This window comes from Dipodomys spectabilis, unplaced genomic scaffold (genome assembly GCF_019054845.1).
Source record: "Dipodomys spectabilis isolate Male_0828 unplaced genomic scaffold, ASM1905484v1 ptg000504l, whole genome shotgun sequence".
In the NCBI taxonomy this organism is placed as follows: Eukaryota; Metazoa; Chordata; class Mammalia; order Rodentia; family Heteromyidae; genus Dipodomys; species Dipodomys spectabilis.
The window spans coordinates 2,486,323-2,503,095 of NW_024871181.1; the positions used below are offsets into that span (position 1 = coordinate 2,486,323).

At 58.0% G+C, this 16,773-nt stretch overlaps 1 protein-coding gene across 2 annotated transcripts; it reads left to right on the forward strand.

The window, feature by feature from the left end:
* Positions 1 to 1,237: 1,237 nt before the first annotated feature.
* LOC122099101 (chloride channel protein ClC-Ka-like) lies at positions 1,238 to 14,691 on the forward strand. Of its 2 annotated transcripts, none has more exons than XR_006145854.1 (20): positions 1,238 to 1,391; positions 1,885 to 2,065; positions 2,829 to 2,957; positions 3,708 to 3,836; positions 5,313 to 5,452; positions 5,789 to 5,866; positions 5,951 to 6,029; positions 6,294 to 6,419; positions 6,998 to 7,082; positions 7,188 to 7,289; positions 8,379 to 8,463; positions 8,705 to 8,878; positions 9,086 to 9,155; positions 9,336 to 9,446; positions 9,810 to 10,023; positions 10,552 to 10,685; positions 12,747 to 12,839; positions 12,965 to 13,048; positions 13,845 to 13,931; positions 14,203 to 14,691. XR_006145854.1 is itself a non-coding variant. In XM_042669665.1 (20 exons), the coding sequence occupies exons 2-20, from the start codon at positions 1,966 to 1,968 to the stop codon at positions 14,248 to 14,250; spliced, it is 2,064 nt and encodes a 687-aa protein (XP_042525599.1). In that variant the 5' UTR covers positions 1,246 to 1,391; positions 1,885 to 1,965; the 3' UTR covers positions 14,251 to 14,691. The 2 variants fall into 2 exon arrangements, 1 of the variants encoding a protein (XP_042525599.1); XM_042669665.1 differs by having other exon boundaries at positions 1,246 to 1,391; positions 12,747 to 12,835.
* Positions 14,692 to 16,773: the final 2,082 nt, after the last annotated feature.

Consider the following 16,773-nt stretch of genomic DNA (forward strand, 5'->3'; position numbering starts at 1 on the left):
CACACACATGTCACCAACTCTCTGGAGGCCTGTGTTTCTATCCTCAGATCTGGGGGAGAGAAGATCTGTGACATTTACCCAGAAGCCCCCAGTCTGAGCAGCAGCCCCTGGGAAGCTGTGGTTTGAGAGGCAGTTGGCTGGGACTGAAGGGGACAGACACCAAGTTCAATCCAATTCCTCAGCAGGCCCTGGAGGCCTCCACCACCCCTTTCTCCCTCCCCAGCCTCGAACAAGATGCAACTTTCAAAGGAGGACCGTGGCGCTTTGAGTCAGGCAAACCATGGGTGGAGTCCTGCCTCAACCCCTCTGCCTCTGAGACGCAGTTTTTGTCATTGAGACTAAGACTTGATACATTTCTGAGGCTGACCTGGAACTCCTGGGCTCAAGTGGTCCTTCTGCCCCAACCTGCAGAGTAGCTGGGACTCTAGGCATGTGCCCCCCATGCCAGCTAGCCAAACGGATCTTGGGCTAAAAAAACAAAAACTCCTCACCACACCATGTTGCAATTTCTTTTTTCTTTTTTTTTGGTCGGTCGTGGGGCTTGAACTCTGGGCCTGGGCGCTGTCCCTCAGCTCTTCAGCTCAAGGCGAGCGCTCTACCACTTGAGCTACAGCGCCACTTCCGGTTTTCTGGTGGTTTATTGGAGATAGGAGTCTCACGGTCTCTCCTGCCCGGGCTGGCTTTGAACCGAGATCCTCAGATCTCAGCCTCCTGAGTAGCTAGGATTACAGGCGTGAGCCACCAGCACCCGGCTTGCAATTTCTTTTGAACAGGACAAAGTGGGTCTCCAAGAGCACTCAGAGAAACTCTGGCCAAGTCAGAGTAGAGTTCCTGACTCGCAGGGTGCAGCCACAGCCTCACTCCCTCGTGCCCCTGCGCTTTCTCCTCTCTGTCCACCAGCTCCCCACTTCTGTGGTTTCTCAACTCCTTCGCTGGCCAGCTGAGAACTCAGAGCCCTGAGCCTCAGCCTCAGCCTTGGCCCGCCTCTCCCTCCCAGGCCTGATTCCCAGGCGCCCCCAGGAACCTGCAGTGTGGTTGGTGCTGCCCTCTGGGCAGCTCTGGTGTGTGTGTGTGTGTGTGTGTGTGTGTGTGTGTGTGTGTGTGTGTGTGTGTGTGTATGTGTGTGTGTGTGTGTGTGTGTGTGTGTGTGTATGTGTGTGTGTGTGTGTGTGTGTGTGTGTGTGTGTGTATGGGGGAGGAGGAGGAGGGGGACAGCCTGCCTGCTCAGCGGTACAGGGGAGTTCTGGCTGGTTTGTCAAGGGCATTCTTAATGGTTTCCTTAACCCTACTGGAGGAGGGGGAGGCGCTGGAGGGTGGAGTGCACACCTGTCCAGGTGCTCAGGAACTGCAAACACAGGCTCTGCTGGGGCTGCAGCGGAACGGATCAACAGGTGAGGGGATGTAGGAGCACGGACTCGGACAGGACAAGCCAGGGCCTGGGCAGACAGGGCATGAGGAGGGTGGGGACAGGAGCCTGCACCCCATTTTCACCTTGACGGTCTCTTTCTGAGGCTGGGGATTTCCGCTCCTCTGGACCTGAGGGATAGGCATGGGGACACCAGAGCCATGTCCGGGGATCCACAGAGAGTGTGCCACCAGGGCATAGCGAAGGCTCTGAGGAGAAGCAGCTCAGTGTCCCAGAGGGTGGCAGCAGGGGCCACAGCAAGGGAGGGCTTGATGAGGGCCCAGGGCCGCCACGGAGGTCCCTAGAGGACACCTAGAAGCTTCCAGCCCACTTGGAGGACACAGCCACCCTCCTAGTGACAGAGGCTCTGTCCCCTCCTTTAACGTCACACACACACACACACACACACATGCATGCACACATACATGCATACATGTGCACACACACTCATGGCCAGGGCCATTCCTTCTCTTCCCAAGGTGGACTGCTCCAGAGCCTGGACGCGGTGCTGGCACTGGAGCGGCTTGCCCACGGTCCGGCTGCCCGTCCTCACAGAGCCCATGGAGGAGCTGGTGGGGCTGCGTGAGGGCTCCTCGGGGAAGCCCGTGACTCTGCAGGAGCTGTGGGGCCCGTGTCCCCGCATCCGGGGACGCATCCGACGTGAGAGCTGGGGCCCTCCCCTGCCCTCCCCATGGAAGACCCCGGGGACACCGCGCCTGGCAGGCTCACCACCCCACCCCACCCCATCCACCTGCCGCTTCTGCCCCAGGCTCCTGGGTGCAGCAGGGAGGGGCATCTGCCTCCCCTCCGCCCGGCTAGAGGTCGGCCTCTCCCTTTTGGGAGACACAGCCCAAGGCCTGCTCCCCATGTCCACTGGCCCCCACCTGTTCCACGGGGGGCTGCGGTCAGCAGGAGCCACCGCAGGTGGCCAGGGAGCCGTGCCCCTGGCTCCTTCTTTGAAACTTGAAGCTCATTGTTCACCTTGATACCGGACTGTCTCTTTCCCTGGGGGTAGAGCAGGCAGGGACCCCAGAGAGAGCCAACATGTAGGCCCCCTGCCCCCACCGCTGCCAGGTACTGAGGCTCCCAACCCCAGCTTCCAGGCTGGGCTGACAAACAGTGGCCAGGGCTTGCTGGGGCCCAGGGGACAGATGGCACTGCAGGCCCTGGGGGAGGCAGGCCCTGCGGCCACTCAGGGGCAAGAAGCCACAGCTTCTGCAGAGATGCTGAGCAGGGCTGTGGTGCTGACCCCACCCAGCCCCTGGTGCCACCAACCATCCTTCAACAGTGACCAGAGGGTGTGGGGGTGACGTCAGACTCAAGCCCCTGCCCAGCTGTCCCGGCCCAGAGCCTGAGCAGGCCTCCAGGGAAGGGGCTGTCGCGGCACCCCTCCACCTGGGCTGTGCCCCCAATGCCCTGGCAGGCGGCCTGGAGTGGCTGAAGGAGAAGCTCTTCCGCGTGGATGAGGACTGGTACTTCCTGGCCATCCTCGGGGTGCTCATGGCCCTCATCAGCTATGCCATGAACTTCGCCATCGGCCGAGTGGTGCGAAGTAAGCCGGCCTGGCACACACCTGCCCTGGACCAGGGATTCCTGCTCTCTGGGATGGTCACCAGGTCACCCGATGGTCGCCAGGGCAGGAGGGGGGGGGATGACTCTGCTTGACCACACCTGGGGCTGGGGCTGGCTTCTCTCCTCCCTTGCTTTGTGTCCCTCTCTGGGACACAGCCACACAGCTGCACAATGAGGGGTGAGCCTGGTGTCCCAGGAGCCCTTCCCCGTGTGAGCTCTGTGCCCCTCTTCACCCCACCCTGCCTCTTCTCTTTCTCTCCTGGTTCCCAGCTCAGTGATCCTCAACCCAGGCACAGAGCTTCCCCCATCCTTCAGAGGGCTCCACCCTGAGGCCTTCCTGGAAGAGTAGGCATGGGCAGGAAGGGCTGGAGACTCTTTCTCTGTGCACTCAGCTGCCATCCTGAGGACCTACTGTCCTATGCGGTTTTCCTCACCCAGTCACATTCAGTTCTCTATTGAGGGACAGAACTTCCTGTAGATTTTAGGACCTGTGAGGAGTCCCCATCGCAGCCCACTGGGCAGGTGAGGAAACTGAGGCTCAGAGAGGTTGAGTCACTTGCCCATAGTCACTCAGGCCAGAAGTAGTCAAGTTGGGACATGGTCCTGGGACCCTCGCTTCATTCTGAGGGCCTGACGCACACTGGGTGGCGTGGGGCCCCTGTGTCCTGGTGTACACGGGGGAGGGGAGCCGCAGAGGCTGTGGTGGCTCCTGATGCCCGGCCTTCCCCAGCTCACAAGTGGCTCTATGGAGAGATCGGGGACAGCCACCTGCTGCAGTATCTCTCCTGGACTGTGTACCCAGTGGCCCTCCTGTCCTTCTCCTCTGGCTTCTCCCAAAGCATCACGGCCTTCTCTGGAGGTGAGTCTGCCATCTTGTCTCTGGCCAGCACGTCTTCACTGCAGTGTCCACTGGTCCTGTGTGGCTTCTGGGGGACACAGGAATCACCAGCCCCGTTTCCCAGCCAGGGATGCCTGCTTGGAGAGCGATGTCCGTCCCCCAGGTAACCAAGGGAGAAGGGCAGATGTGGACTCCTGGGTTCCCATGGGCTCTGTCTGCTCTCCTGGGCACGGTCCCCTGCAGAGCCAGAGTCAGTGACTTGTGTCAGGAAGGGGGCTTGTGGTGGCCTGGCATTGCACACTGGCTAGATCAGCTAGCCACCAGCACAGGCCAGGAGGGGGAGAAGGGCACCGACAATTCACATGCCCACCATGCGCCTCAGCTTCCTCTCCTGCCAACTGAGGTCAGCAGTCTTCCCTTTGTCGGGTGCCAATGGCTCATGCCTGCAATCTTAGCTACCCAGGAGACTGTGATCTGAGGATTCCAGTTCAAAACCAGCTTGGGCAGCAAAGTCTGAGAGACTCTTATCTCCTATTAGCCAGCAAAAACATGGAATGTTGGGGCTGGAGAGTTAGCTCAGTGGAAGAGCATTTGCCTACAAGTATAAGACCCTGAGTTCGATCCTCACCTCTAAAGACAAAAACAAAAGACAAAAAATAAACAAACAAAAAAAACCTATCAGTGGTGAAGGGAGAGGGAGGAGGAGGGTAGAGGGCAGAAGCTGCCAGGAAGGCAGGCAGGAAGGCAGGGAGGCAGGAAGGCAGGAAGGCAGGAAGGCAGGAAGGCAGGCAGGCAGGCAGGCAGGAAGGCAGGCAGGCAGGCAGGCAGGCAGGCAGGCAGGCAGGCAGGCAGGCAGGCAGGCAGGCAGGCAGGGAGGCAGGGAGGCAGGGAGGCAGGGAGGCAGGGAGGCAGGGAGGCAGGAAGGCAGGAAGGCAGGAAGGCAGGCAGGCAGGCAGGCAGGCAGGCAGGCAGGAAGGCAGGAAGGCAGGCTGGGTCTTTGCCTAGCATACATGAAGCTCTGGGTTCAATTCCTCAGTACTACATAAGCAGAAAAAGCTAGCTCTGGGTTCAATTCCTCAGTACTACATAAGCAGAAAAAGCTAGAAGTGGCTCTGTGTCTCAAGTGGTAGAGTGCTAGCCTTGAGCAAAAGAAGCTCAGGGACAGTGTTTAGGTCAAGTTCAAGTCCCAGGACTGGCAAAAAATAAAAATCTAAAGTTTAAATGTGAGTACTGGTATACACACACACACACACACACACACACACACACACACACACACACACACACATACACACACACACACACACACACACACACGGAGAAGAAAATGAAAATGAAGGAGAGAGAGGGAGAGACAGAGAGTGAGAATCCCCTCCTTGTAGGGTATGAGACTCAGAGAAGATAGGATAGTTCCATTGAGAGTGTGGATGTGGGGAGACGGAGAGCAAGGAGATTTAATCTACACCTTGACCCTCTTGTCCTGCCCATGCCACCAAGGATCTGGAATCCCGGAGCTGAAGGCCATTTTGTCAGGTGTGATCTTGGAGAACTACCTGGATATCAAGAACTTTGGAGCCAAGGTGGCTGGTCTCTCCTGCACACTGGCCACGGGCAGCACCATCTTCCTAGGCAAAATGGTAAGAGCAGGAGAGAGGCCCCTCACCCCACCCCCATCCTCCTCAGCCTTCCCTGTCCCCACCACAGCCAGTCCCACCTGGGGAGCTAGTGCAGCCAGGTGCCCAGTGTGAGCAGAGTCACGTGCCCCTGGAGATGGCTAGAAAGGGAACGTGGGTGGAAAAGGCATACTTGCTGTGCATTAGGCCTTCAGCTTCCTTCATGGAAGCTCAAAGAGAAGAATGGGAGGATGATGAGGGTAGAAGGAAGGAGGAGGGATTATAGTAGGAGGAAAAGGAGCAAGAACCCCCCTCTCCAGGACACAGACCACATGCCCTGCACCCACCTCAATCCTACAGGGCTCCTTCGTGCACCTGGGTGTGATGATTGCGGCCTACCTGGGCAGGGTACGCACCAGGACCATTGGGGAGTCTGAGGTGAGGGGCTCAGGGAGGCCCTCCATGGAGGGATGGTGGTGGTGGGAGGGAGAGTGGCTCTGAGCCCAGGTCCTGATTCCCCAGAACAAGAGCAAGCAACATGAAATGCTGGTGGCAGGAGCGGCAGTGGGCTTTGCCACGGTCTTTGCAGCCCCCTTCAGCGGTGAGACCCTTCCTCCAGGCCTGAGCCTTAGTACTGCCTATGTCCCTCCCCTGCCTCTTCCCATGGTGCTGTCAGAACCAATCAGGTGACTCCTTTATAGGTATGTGTGGGAGGGGGTGTCTTCCAGTTCCCACTGCTGTTCTGCAGGGTGAGCTGATGTCCAGTCGCTCATCCCCGCCCCCCACCCCATACATGGGTTTGGAAACCAGCTGTTGGTGCGGCCCTGGGCAGCCAGTTCACCTCCTGAGCTGCGTGTCCCCCCAGGCGTCCTGTTCAGCATCGAGGTCATGTCCTCCCACTTCACCGTCTGGAATTATTGGAGGGGCTTCTTCGCTGCCACCTGTGGGGCCTTCACCTTCCGCCTCCTGGCAGTCTTCAACAGCGAGCAGGGTGAGAGCTCAGCTGCCTGGGCCTGCCCACTCCTCCCTCTCCCCTGCCTTCTCCTCCTCCTCCTCCTGCTCCTCCTCCTCTTCCTCCTCCTACTCCTCCTCTTCTTCCTCTTCCTCCTTCTTTTCCTCCTTCTCCTCTCTTTCCTCCTCCTCCTCTTCTTCCTCCTCTTCCTCCTTCTCTCCCTATTCCCCTTCCTCCTCTTCTTCCTCCTCTTCTTCTTCCTCTCCTCCTCCGCCTTCTTTTCCTTCTCTTCCTCCCTTTCCTCCTCCTTCTCTTCTTCCTCCTCCTCCTCCTTCTCTCCCTATTCCCCTTTCTCCTCTTCCTCCTCCCCCTGTCCCCTCTCTCTTTCACCCCTTCCCCCCTGCATCTCCCAGAGGACAGAAGGGGCTGAGCTGTGCCAGGCAGGGAGAGGGAGGAAGAGGGTAGAGGGCAAAGCTGGCAGGAAGGCAGGATGGCATGATGGCAGGCTGGGTTGTGGGGTTTGGGGTCAACACTGCACCTCCAGCCCTGCCTGTTCCTTTGGGACCCAGTGTGGTTGAGAAGGCTTGACCTCTGACCCCACTGCCCTCCTCCCCCAGAGACCATCACCTCCATCTACAAGACCAGCTTCCCTGTGGATGTGCCCTTTGACCTGCCTGAGATTTTCTTCTTTGTGGTGCTGGGGTGAGCAGGGTCTCAGGCCCTGAGAGCCTGCCTGTGGTCTCTTCCCAGTCTGACTGGGCTGGGGGTGGGGTGGGGGGCTAGGGACTCAGCTGTCCATGTCCCCAGGGCCATCTGCGGTGTCCTGAGCTGTGTTTACCTCTTCTGCCAGCGAACCTTCCTGGGCTTTGTCACTACCAACCGCTTCACCTCCAAGCTGCTGGCCACCAGGTGGGTCAGGGCCATGGTGGGCCCCTCAGGAAGCCCATTACCCCTAGTCCTTCACTGAACTCCTGTCCTCCCATGGACCCCCAACCCCTCCCACTTATACAGTCCCCATTCCCTCTCCCTTAGCCCTTGCCTTTCAATTGTGCACCAATTTCTTTTTTTTGGGGGGGGGGTCCGGTCGTGGGGCCTGAACTCTGGGCCTGGGTGCTGTCCCTCAGCTCTTCAGCTCAAGGCTAGCGCTCTACCACTGAGCCACCTTCCCAGCCCTCAATTGTGCACCAACTTCTTAACCTCTCTCTTCTTGGGGTTCCCTCTCCTCACTGAGCCCTGCTTCCTTTCCTCCTGACTCCTATGCCACAGGCCCTTGGTTTTTTCTCTCTCTCTCATTCCTTCCCTCCTTCCCTCCCTTTTCTTTTCCTCTCCTCTCTTCCCTCTCCTCTCCACTCCTCTCCCCTCCCTCCCTTCCTCCCTCCCACCCTCCATTCCTCCCTCCCTCCCTCCCTCTCTCCCTCCCTCCCTTCCTTCCTTCCTTCTTTCCTTCCTTCCTTCCTTCTTTCCTTCCTTCTTGTCATGGGCATTGAACTCAGAGGCCTGGTCACTCTCCCTGAGCTCTTTTGCTTAAGGCTAGTAGTATAATCTAGCACTTTGATTCACAGCACCACTTCTGGTTTTCTGGTGGTTAACTGGAGATAGACTCTCATGAACATTCCTGTGGGGGCTGGCTTTGAACCACAATCCTCAGATCTCAGCCTCCTGAGCAGCTAGGATTACAGGTGTGAGCCACCAACACCAGCTAGGCCCTTGGTTTTCTCCAGCCTTTTCTGCCTGGACCAGAGAGGCAGAGCCCCTCCATGGGCTGGCATGGATCTGTCCTTGGTCTCTGTCCCAACTTTAATCAGTCCAGCTTCCTATCACCTCCAATCTCCTGGGCCCACTCACCTGCCTTATCCCTGCGGGAAGGGGGTGTCTTCCCTAGTCCCTCCTTCCTCCTCTCCCATCCTCAGTCCCTGCCTGCCCCTTCCTGAGTAGCCCATTTCTCTCCATGTTTTGGGGGAAGGAGAGGGGCTGGCACTGGACCCCCTTTGTCCACAGCAAGCCTGTGTACACTGCCCTGGCTGCCCTGATTCTGGCTTCCATCACCTACCCACCTGGCGTGGGTCACTTCATGGCTTCCCGGGTAAGGGCTGAGGGGGTAGAAGGTCACCGTGTGTTGCCCCTTTGTGGCACTGCCTCGCTAACCCCCATACCACGCAACAGAGATGCTTACGCATGCTTTGTTAGAGAAGAGCACTAAGCACAGGGAGGCCAGAGCCTGCCCAGTCCCCCGCGGGCGGGAGGGTGGGGAGAGGCAGAGGAGCACTGAGGTTGGGTTGGGAGACATGGTGAGGACATACTGAAAGCCCACCGGCCCTGCCCAGCTGTCCATGGAGCAGCTCTTGGATTCGCTATTTGACAACAACTCGTGGGCATGGATGACCCAGAACTCATCCCTACCTTGGACTGCCGAGCCTGACCCCCAGAACCTGTGGTTGGAATGGTACCACCCACGGCTCACCATCTTTGGGACGCTAGCTTTCTTCCTGGTTATGAAGGTGGGTCCCCAGGTGTGGGCAGAGCCAAGGCCAGCTCTTTCTTAGGGTGACGTTCCTTTTCTGGGTTGTTACCATGCCAGAGATGGCGATGAACCAAGGCATGGACACCCTTTTCTCTTGGCCCTCCCAGCTCTTTTCCCACTCTCCCTCCCCACCCCTCCCCCTTGTGGCATCTAACTTCCTCCAGTGAGCACTGTCTCCCCACAGTTCTGGATGCTCATTCTGGCCACCACCATCCCTGTACCTGCTGGGTATTTTCTGCCCGTGTTTGTGTATGGTGAGTCTGAGGACTGATGCGCTGAGAGTCGGGGGAGGGGGGGGCATTGCAGGAGAGCAGTGGCACTCAGCCCTTCTCGGCCCTCCCAGGGTGGTGCTGAGCATGGCCCCAGGGACAGAGGGCTGAGGGCCAGGTCCGTCACCATGGCTGCCCCTGATGGCAGTCATTCATCTGTGGCAGGAGCTGCTATTGGGCGCCTCTTGGGGGAGGCTCTGTCTCTGGCCTTCCCTGAGGGCATCGTGGCTGGAGGTGTCATTAATCCCATCATGCCTGGGGGCTACGCTCTGGCAGGTAAGTGCCCTGGGCTAGGTCGGGTGGGCAGACCTCCTGGGGATGGGCTGTAGTGGAGAGAGGGTGCTAGCGAGGGCACGGGGGGGTGTCACTGAGTGTCCAGATCCCCCTCCCTTCGTGCGGCTTCCCTGACCCCAGCCTCCTCACTCCTCTGGTCTCTGTCTTCTCCATCCCACATGCTCTCCTTTATCCCTCTCCTCTCCCCAAGTCCAGGTACAAGGCAGGTCCAGCAGTGGCCAACATGGGTCCTCTGGGCATTTGCAAGCCCAGCCTTGGGAAAAGCCATGCCCACCTTGTCCCTGGGAGAGTCTGACCCCTGGATTGAACGACTTTGCCCTGGCTCTGCTCCCCCCCCCCCCCCAGGGGCTGCGGCCTTCTCTGGAGCGGTGACCCACTCCATCTCCACGGCGCTGCTGGCCTTTGAGCTGACCGGCCAGATCTTACACGCCCTGCCTGTGCTGATGGCGGTGCTGGTGGCCAATGCCATTGCTCAGAGCTGCCAGGCCTCCTTTTATGATGGTACCATCATTGTCAAGAAACTGCCTTACCTGCCATGGATTCGGGGGCGCAAGATCGGGTGAGTAGGCTGCTGAGGCTCGCTGACAGGGAGACGGTGCTCTGGGTGGGCTGAGTGGGGAGGGGCAAAAATCACCACTGAGGCTGACCTTGAACCTGGGCGTGGGAGGGATGAATCATGGCTGCCCCCTGGTCTCTAGTCTTCCCAGTGGCCCAATGGCTGTGAGGATGCTGGGATTCAAGCAGGCCTGGGTCTTGCACAAGGTCTCATAGATCAAGGTCACATGGAACACCAGAGCCAGGGGCTCCCTACCCACTCTGCTCCTGCTCTGCCATCCTTACAAGCAGAGATGGTCTGGGCCCACTGCAGTCTAGGGCCCAGGAATCAGGACGGAGCTACTAGAGACCTGGTCTCCAGATTCCTCACTGGGGGGTGGGATGAGGTGGGCACTCACTCAGGAGTCTCCCAGCCTCCACCCTGGCTTGAGAGATCCTCAGGTCCTGGGCCAGCAGGGCTCCCCATGTGCCCTGCCTCACCTGGGGGCTGACACCGCTAGCCAGGACCTGATGGAGCCTCCCTCTGCCCCAGCTCGTACCCCACGACGGTGGGACACTTCATGAACTGTGCCATCACCACCCTGGCCAAGGACACCCCGCTGGAGCAGGTGGTCAAGGTGGTGACCTCCACAGATGAGGCCCAGTATCCCTTGGTGGAGAGCACAGGTGCCTGGCAGGAAGGGGTGGCTGCCTGGGAGGGGCGGGATGCCCTTGGCCTTGCTCTGAGCCTGAGTGTCAGGGCAGAGTGTTGTTTCTATACCTGGGTCTGGGCTGTGCAGCTTAACAGCTGTGTGACCCTGAGTCCCTTCTCCTCTCTGAGCTTTGTGTTCTTTATGCATGAAAAGACAGATTCACCATGCCCTGGAGATTGGCGGATGCATGCAAGTGAGAGAGGAGAGGGGGCTTGTAAGACCCCCGGTGAATGGCACTTGGAGCTCTAGGAAAGGAGGCTGGCATTCCTGCGAGTGAGGGAAGGGTGGTCAGCCTCCTTAGGCCTTCCGGTGGTCACTTTCCTCAGTGTCCCTGGAGCATTCCTTATCTGAGTGCCCTCCCCACCAATGGGTTGTGGCTCTTGTTAAAAGTCGTATCCAGGGGCTGGGAAGGTGGCTTAGTGGTAGAGTGCTTGCCTAGCATGCATGAAGCCCTGGGTTCCTTTCCTCAGTACCACAAAAACAGAAAAGGCCAGAAGTGGCCCCAGTGGTAGAGTGTTAGCTTTGTGCAAAAGAAGATCAGGGACAGTGCCCAGGCCCTGAGTTCAAGCCCAAGGGCTAGCAAGAATTAAATTTTTTTAAGTCATGTCAAGCAGGGCGTCAGTGGCTCATGCCTATAATCCTAGCTACTCAGTAGGCTGAGATCTGAGGATCACTGAAGTCAGCTCAGGCAGGAAAATCCTTGAGACTCTTTTCTCTTATTATCCACCAAAAAGGTGAGGTAGAGTTTTGGCTCGAGTGGTGGACACACACACTTGCGCGCGCACACACACATGCACGCATACGTGTGCGTGCGCACACACACACACACACACACACACACACACACACACACACATGCAAGCACACACACATGGGTCAAATCAGTTACATCTTGGGGAAAGGTCTAACCAGGCATCCTGTCCTGCTTTGCACGGACAGTATCAGAGTAGAGAAGATGAGTCAGGGAGACATGGGCTGTAGGCAGACCACAGCCCACAGCCCACAGCCCACAGTCCTCTGGGTACTGGAAGCAAAGGGAACTCTGGGAAGGTACAGCATGACTGGATTTGGGTCCCCAGGCTTTGGGCAGGCACCTTTGGCAGTGAGAAACATACAAGACAAATATGAGGCCATTCTCCATGACCCACACGTAGCCTAGTGACCATATAGGACCTGTCACATGAGTTTACAAGTAGTGGAATCTTCACTCAGGCTCCATAAGCCCCAGGTTCCTGTCTACAGATTGCACATGTGGAGCCCTGCCAAAAGGCTTCATTCTAGAACAGAGAACTGGCTTTACCAACAAAGGGCCATGGTAAGCAAAGCATTCCCAATCAGATTGGCCAGGGGACAGGCTCTCACTATTCATCCAAGTAATAACTTGGTTTATCAGTAAGGGTGGAAGCATCTCAATGCCCGGTTGTCAAGTTGATTGGTTTCTTTGTGGTGCTGAGGATGGAACCTAGAGCCAAGGGCCTGCTCGGCAAGTACTCTTCCTGGAGCCACACTCCAGCCCAGCTCCCAAGCTTTTTCTTGTTACTGCACATAAGGATCAGTATCAACCTGGCTACTCAAACTCCTGTGATCCACCATCATTAGAGTGAGGGTTACTGAGCACTGGGCACTTAGGAGGACCTAGAATATGGTGCCCTCCTGGGCGCACTCCTTCACTGGAAGTTAAATGTTCTGTGGGAAAATAGAGAAAGCCAAGTCTTGACACCAGCCTGCATCATACAAATGTCCCAGCTTCTTCCTGCCTGAAGACCTAGGACATGGGGCTTCCTCTTGGCCTGCTGTCAGCCATAACCAGCCACTCTGAATGGCTACACATCCACTTGGGCAGCTTAGTAGGCGTAGCCATGACAATTAGCCCCGCCCACTCCCACTGAGCCTCAGTTGCTTAGTCAATAGATTGGGGATGATCTCCACACCACTGGCTGCTTAAGGTTCCTCTGAGGCACAAGAACACCCCTAGCATCATGCTTGGCACACAGTAGGGGCTCAGTTAATGTGAGTTCCTCCTCTGTACCTCTAGAATCTCAGATCCTGGTGGGCACTGTGAGAAGGGCCCAGCTGGTGCAGGCCCTCCATGCTGAGCCAGCTTGCTGGGTGGCAGGCCAACAGGTAGGTGAGTGAGTGAGTGCCCGGGAGGGGCTGGGCCAGGGTAGGGTGGTGGGCAGGGCTGGGAGGGGAAGATAAGATGACATTCTAGGAACAGGGTCTGGAATCCCACTGTCCCTCCCCCATCCCCAGTGCTGTCTCCAGGACCTCTTGGCTGGGGGCTGTCCCATGGAGCCAGTGACCCTACAGCTGTCCCCAGAGACCTCCCTGCACCAGGTAAGGGGAGGATGGGAGAAGGCAGGCAGACAGGGCCCCAGAGGAGGGGGAGGAAGCCGGTAGGTGGGTCAGGCTCCAGCTTCTCCCCTGTGCCAAGTGATGTCTGCTCCCCCCTAGGGTTTCCTCATCTGCATGGGCCTGGCAGCTCCTGCCTGGGCACTCCTTCCCTGAATAGGGAACAGCACTCAGGTGCAGAGACACTGGTTAAAATCATCTCTTGAAGTTGGGCACTGGTGGCTCATGCCTATAATCCTAGCTGCTCAGGAGGCTGAGATCTGAGGATCATGGTTTAAAGCCAGCCCAGGCAGGATAGTCTGTAAGACTCTTATCTTCAATTAGCTACCTAAAAACTGAGATGGAACTGTGGTTCAAGCCCCACCACAGACCAAGAAATAATAATAATAAATAAAAATCAAGCTTCCCATGAAGATGTAGGCAGAGGTCAATTTTAAGTTTGCCACATTCTCCCTGTGTGATCTTGAACAAATGACTCAACCACCCAGGGCAGAGCTGGCACTCGATGTGGGCCAGGGACACAAGCAGCCTGGGGACTTGGGCCTGGGCCTCTCCTCACTGCCAGGGGATGGCACCATGATGGTGGGGGGTAATGGTGGATAATGGCATCTTCTGCCCCTGGGCCTCACCCAGCTGGTGCATGGACTCTGGCCACCCCTAGTGGTCACTCTGCACATTGCAGAGTTCCCAAGTTCCCGAGAATTGGGGGAGTCCAGGCTGAGAGGTGGGTTAGTGGGCCTCAGGGGGACCCTGAGCCCAGAATGTTCTCTGAACCCTCCAGACGCACCACCTGTTTGAGCTGTTGAACCTGCAGTTGCTCTACGTGACATCGCGGGGCAGAGCTGTGGGCGCCGTGACCTGGGTGGAGGTATGGGATTCTCAGGGAGGGCGAGGCAGAGGAGGTGGGGGGACTTCTCCCAACCTAAGCTTGAGAGCCTCTGAGGACTCTGATGAACCTCACAGCTGGGACCCGAGTGACCACTGGGTCTGGGGACCCCTAGGAGCCTCTGCTCTCCGGGCTCAGTGACCCCATGATGCAATGGGGAGGCACTGGCTCTACCATCCACCCCAACATCCACCCTAGGGGGGCCTCCAAAGTCGGAATCCTTCCTCCCAACCCCTTTTGTTCTCTGTTGCAGTTAAAGAAAGCGATTTCCACCCTGACCAACCCACCAGCCCCCAAGTGAGCCGGCCTGGTCAGTGAGAGCAGGTGCCCAGCTGCCTGGGGCTGGACAGGGCCCCTGCCTCTCCCTAGATGCCACCACCCATCATTACCTGCCCCAGCCCCTCCCCACTGCACAGGGGAGCTGGCAGCTCTTCTCTAGCCCCAAAGAAGGACCCACACCCCTGTGTCCCAGCTTGGGGACAGCAGCCATTGCCTGGAAGGACAAACCCCACCCTGGACGCAGCAAGGAGTAGGAGATGGAGAAGAAATGGAGGACAGTTGGCACCCAGTGCCTGGTCTCCCATTCGTGAATGAAGAGACTGGTACATGCCATTACCAAATGTGGACATCCATGTTCCCAGGCAGACGCTCCTGAGAAAAATAAAGCTGATGCCCAGAGCTGCTGCTAGTCCCTAGCCTCTCTGCAGGCTGTTCAGGGTGCAGCAGGGGCCTCTGCGCCTCAGCAGGATTTTGTGAGCTGCCCGTGCTTACCCAGGTGATCCGTCTATCCCACCCATGGCATCAGACAGCACGATGTGGGGCCTGATGCCCCAGCTTCACCCCTGAGGAGCCCGGCCTGTGCCCGCCTGCCCCCAGCTTCACCCCTGCGGAGCCCGGCCTGTGCCCGCCTGCCCCCAGCTTCACCCCTGCGGAGCCCGGCCTGTGCCCGCCTGCCCCCACTGACCTGCGGAGCCCGGCCTGTGCCCGCCTGCCCCCAGCTTCACCCCTGCGGAGCCCGGCCTGTGCCCACCTGCCCCCAGCTTCACCCCTGCGGAGCCCGGCCTGTGCCCGCCTGCCCCCACTGACCTGCGGAGCCCGGCCTGTGCCCGCCTGCCCCCAGCTTCACCCCTGTGGAGCCCGGCCTGTGCCCGCCTGCCCCCACTGACCTGCGGCAAAGCGAGCCTCACGCAGCTCGTCCGGGAGGCAGCAGTAGCGCTCGTCCTCAGCGGGGGACAGTGCCCAGTCTGACCGCTGGGCACTCCAGCCCTTCCACTCGATGAGATGGGCCACGCGGCCCCGGGCCATGGCCGTGGGCTTCGTGATGTGGTCCTTGATGCTCTGCACCACCCCTGGCGGCACAGAGGGCCTGGGTTGGCCATCCCAGCAGAGAGCCCAGTGCAGGGCCCCCACCCCCACCGCCTCTCACTCCCAGAGCTCAGCCCCACCCCGTGGTCTGCACCCACATTCACACATGCACCCCAGTGAATGCCCTGCACCGCTATGCCACACACGACCCAGCAGCCTGCACTGTCCATGCCCACGTCCGGCCCTGTGCCCTCCCAAGTTTATGTTCCTATTCAGAAGCCCCGCCCACCCACACGCTCAGTCTCTGCCAATGTCCTCGTGTCCATGGGACCTTCTTCCTCAGACCAGCCGTACCCCCCTTCCTTAATAACTCCGCACCCACCCTGAAGGGGCCCCAGGTGTGCGCTCTCCGCTCCACTGGGGTGAGAGCTTAGAGCAGGCCGTGAAGTGGTGTCCGTGAGGTTGTGTTCGTTTTGCATCGCTGGGAGCAAAATAATACGTGACTGAGCAACTTCCGGGAGGAATTCTTCGTTTTGCTCCTGGGTTCAGAGGCTCAGTTCGTTTTGCTCCTGGGTTCAGAGGCTCAGTTCATGGTCACAATGCCCAGCATTTCAGGGCTGTGGTGGGGCTGAACATCATGGCAGAGAGAAAAGTGGCAGACAGGGCAACACAGTAAGCTGAGCAGACCGAGCACCCCGTTAACCTTCAAACCTCCATCTGGGCCTCACCTCCCCAGTTTCAAGAGCGTCCCAAAATAACACCACCAGCCTGGACCATGCATTGAACACACGAACTTGGGGAAGACATTTCTACTCACACCCCAATGTTCCTCTGTCTCAACAGACCCCTGGCATCTCACAGTAAAAAAGGAAAAAAGACTGAAGTTCATATTCTTCCTTCTTCCTTCCTTCCCCTGCCTCCTCTCCTCCTCCTCCTCCTCCTCCTCCTCCTCCTTTTCTTCCTCCTCTTCCTCCTCCTGCTGTTTCTTTTTTTTTTTTTTTTTTTTCCAGTCTTGGGGCTTGAGCACAGGGCCTGGACACTGTCCCTGGGCTTCTTTCACTCAAGGTTAGCGCTCTACCACTCAGCCACAGTGTCACTTTCAGCTTTTTCTGTTTATGTGGTACTGAGGAATCAAACCTAGGGCTTCACGCCTGCTAGGCAAGCATTCTACCACTAAGCCAATTTCTCAGTCCAAATTGTTCATTTTCAAGAGTTCCTGAGGTCTTAACCACACCAATGTTTTCTTTTTTCCAAATCTAAATTCAGTCTTCTGAAAGTCAAAGCAAACCCTTACCTGTCAACCTCCCTGTGAAGCCAGAACTCAGTTGCTTATTTCTGAAGGAGAATGGTATGCAGAGTCCATGCATCTGCTCCAAAGGGAGCAATGACTGGAACACAGCAAGGAAGGTTGAGCACCAGTGGCTCATGCCTGTAATCCTAGCTACTCAGGAGGCTGAGAACAGAGGATAACAGTTTGAAGCCAGCCCGCCCAGGAAAGTCCCTGAGACCCTTATCTCCA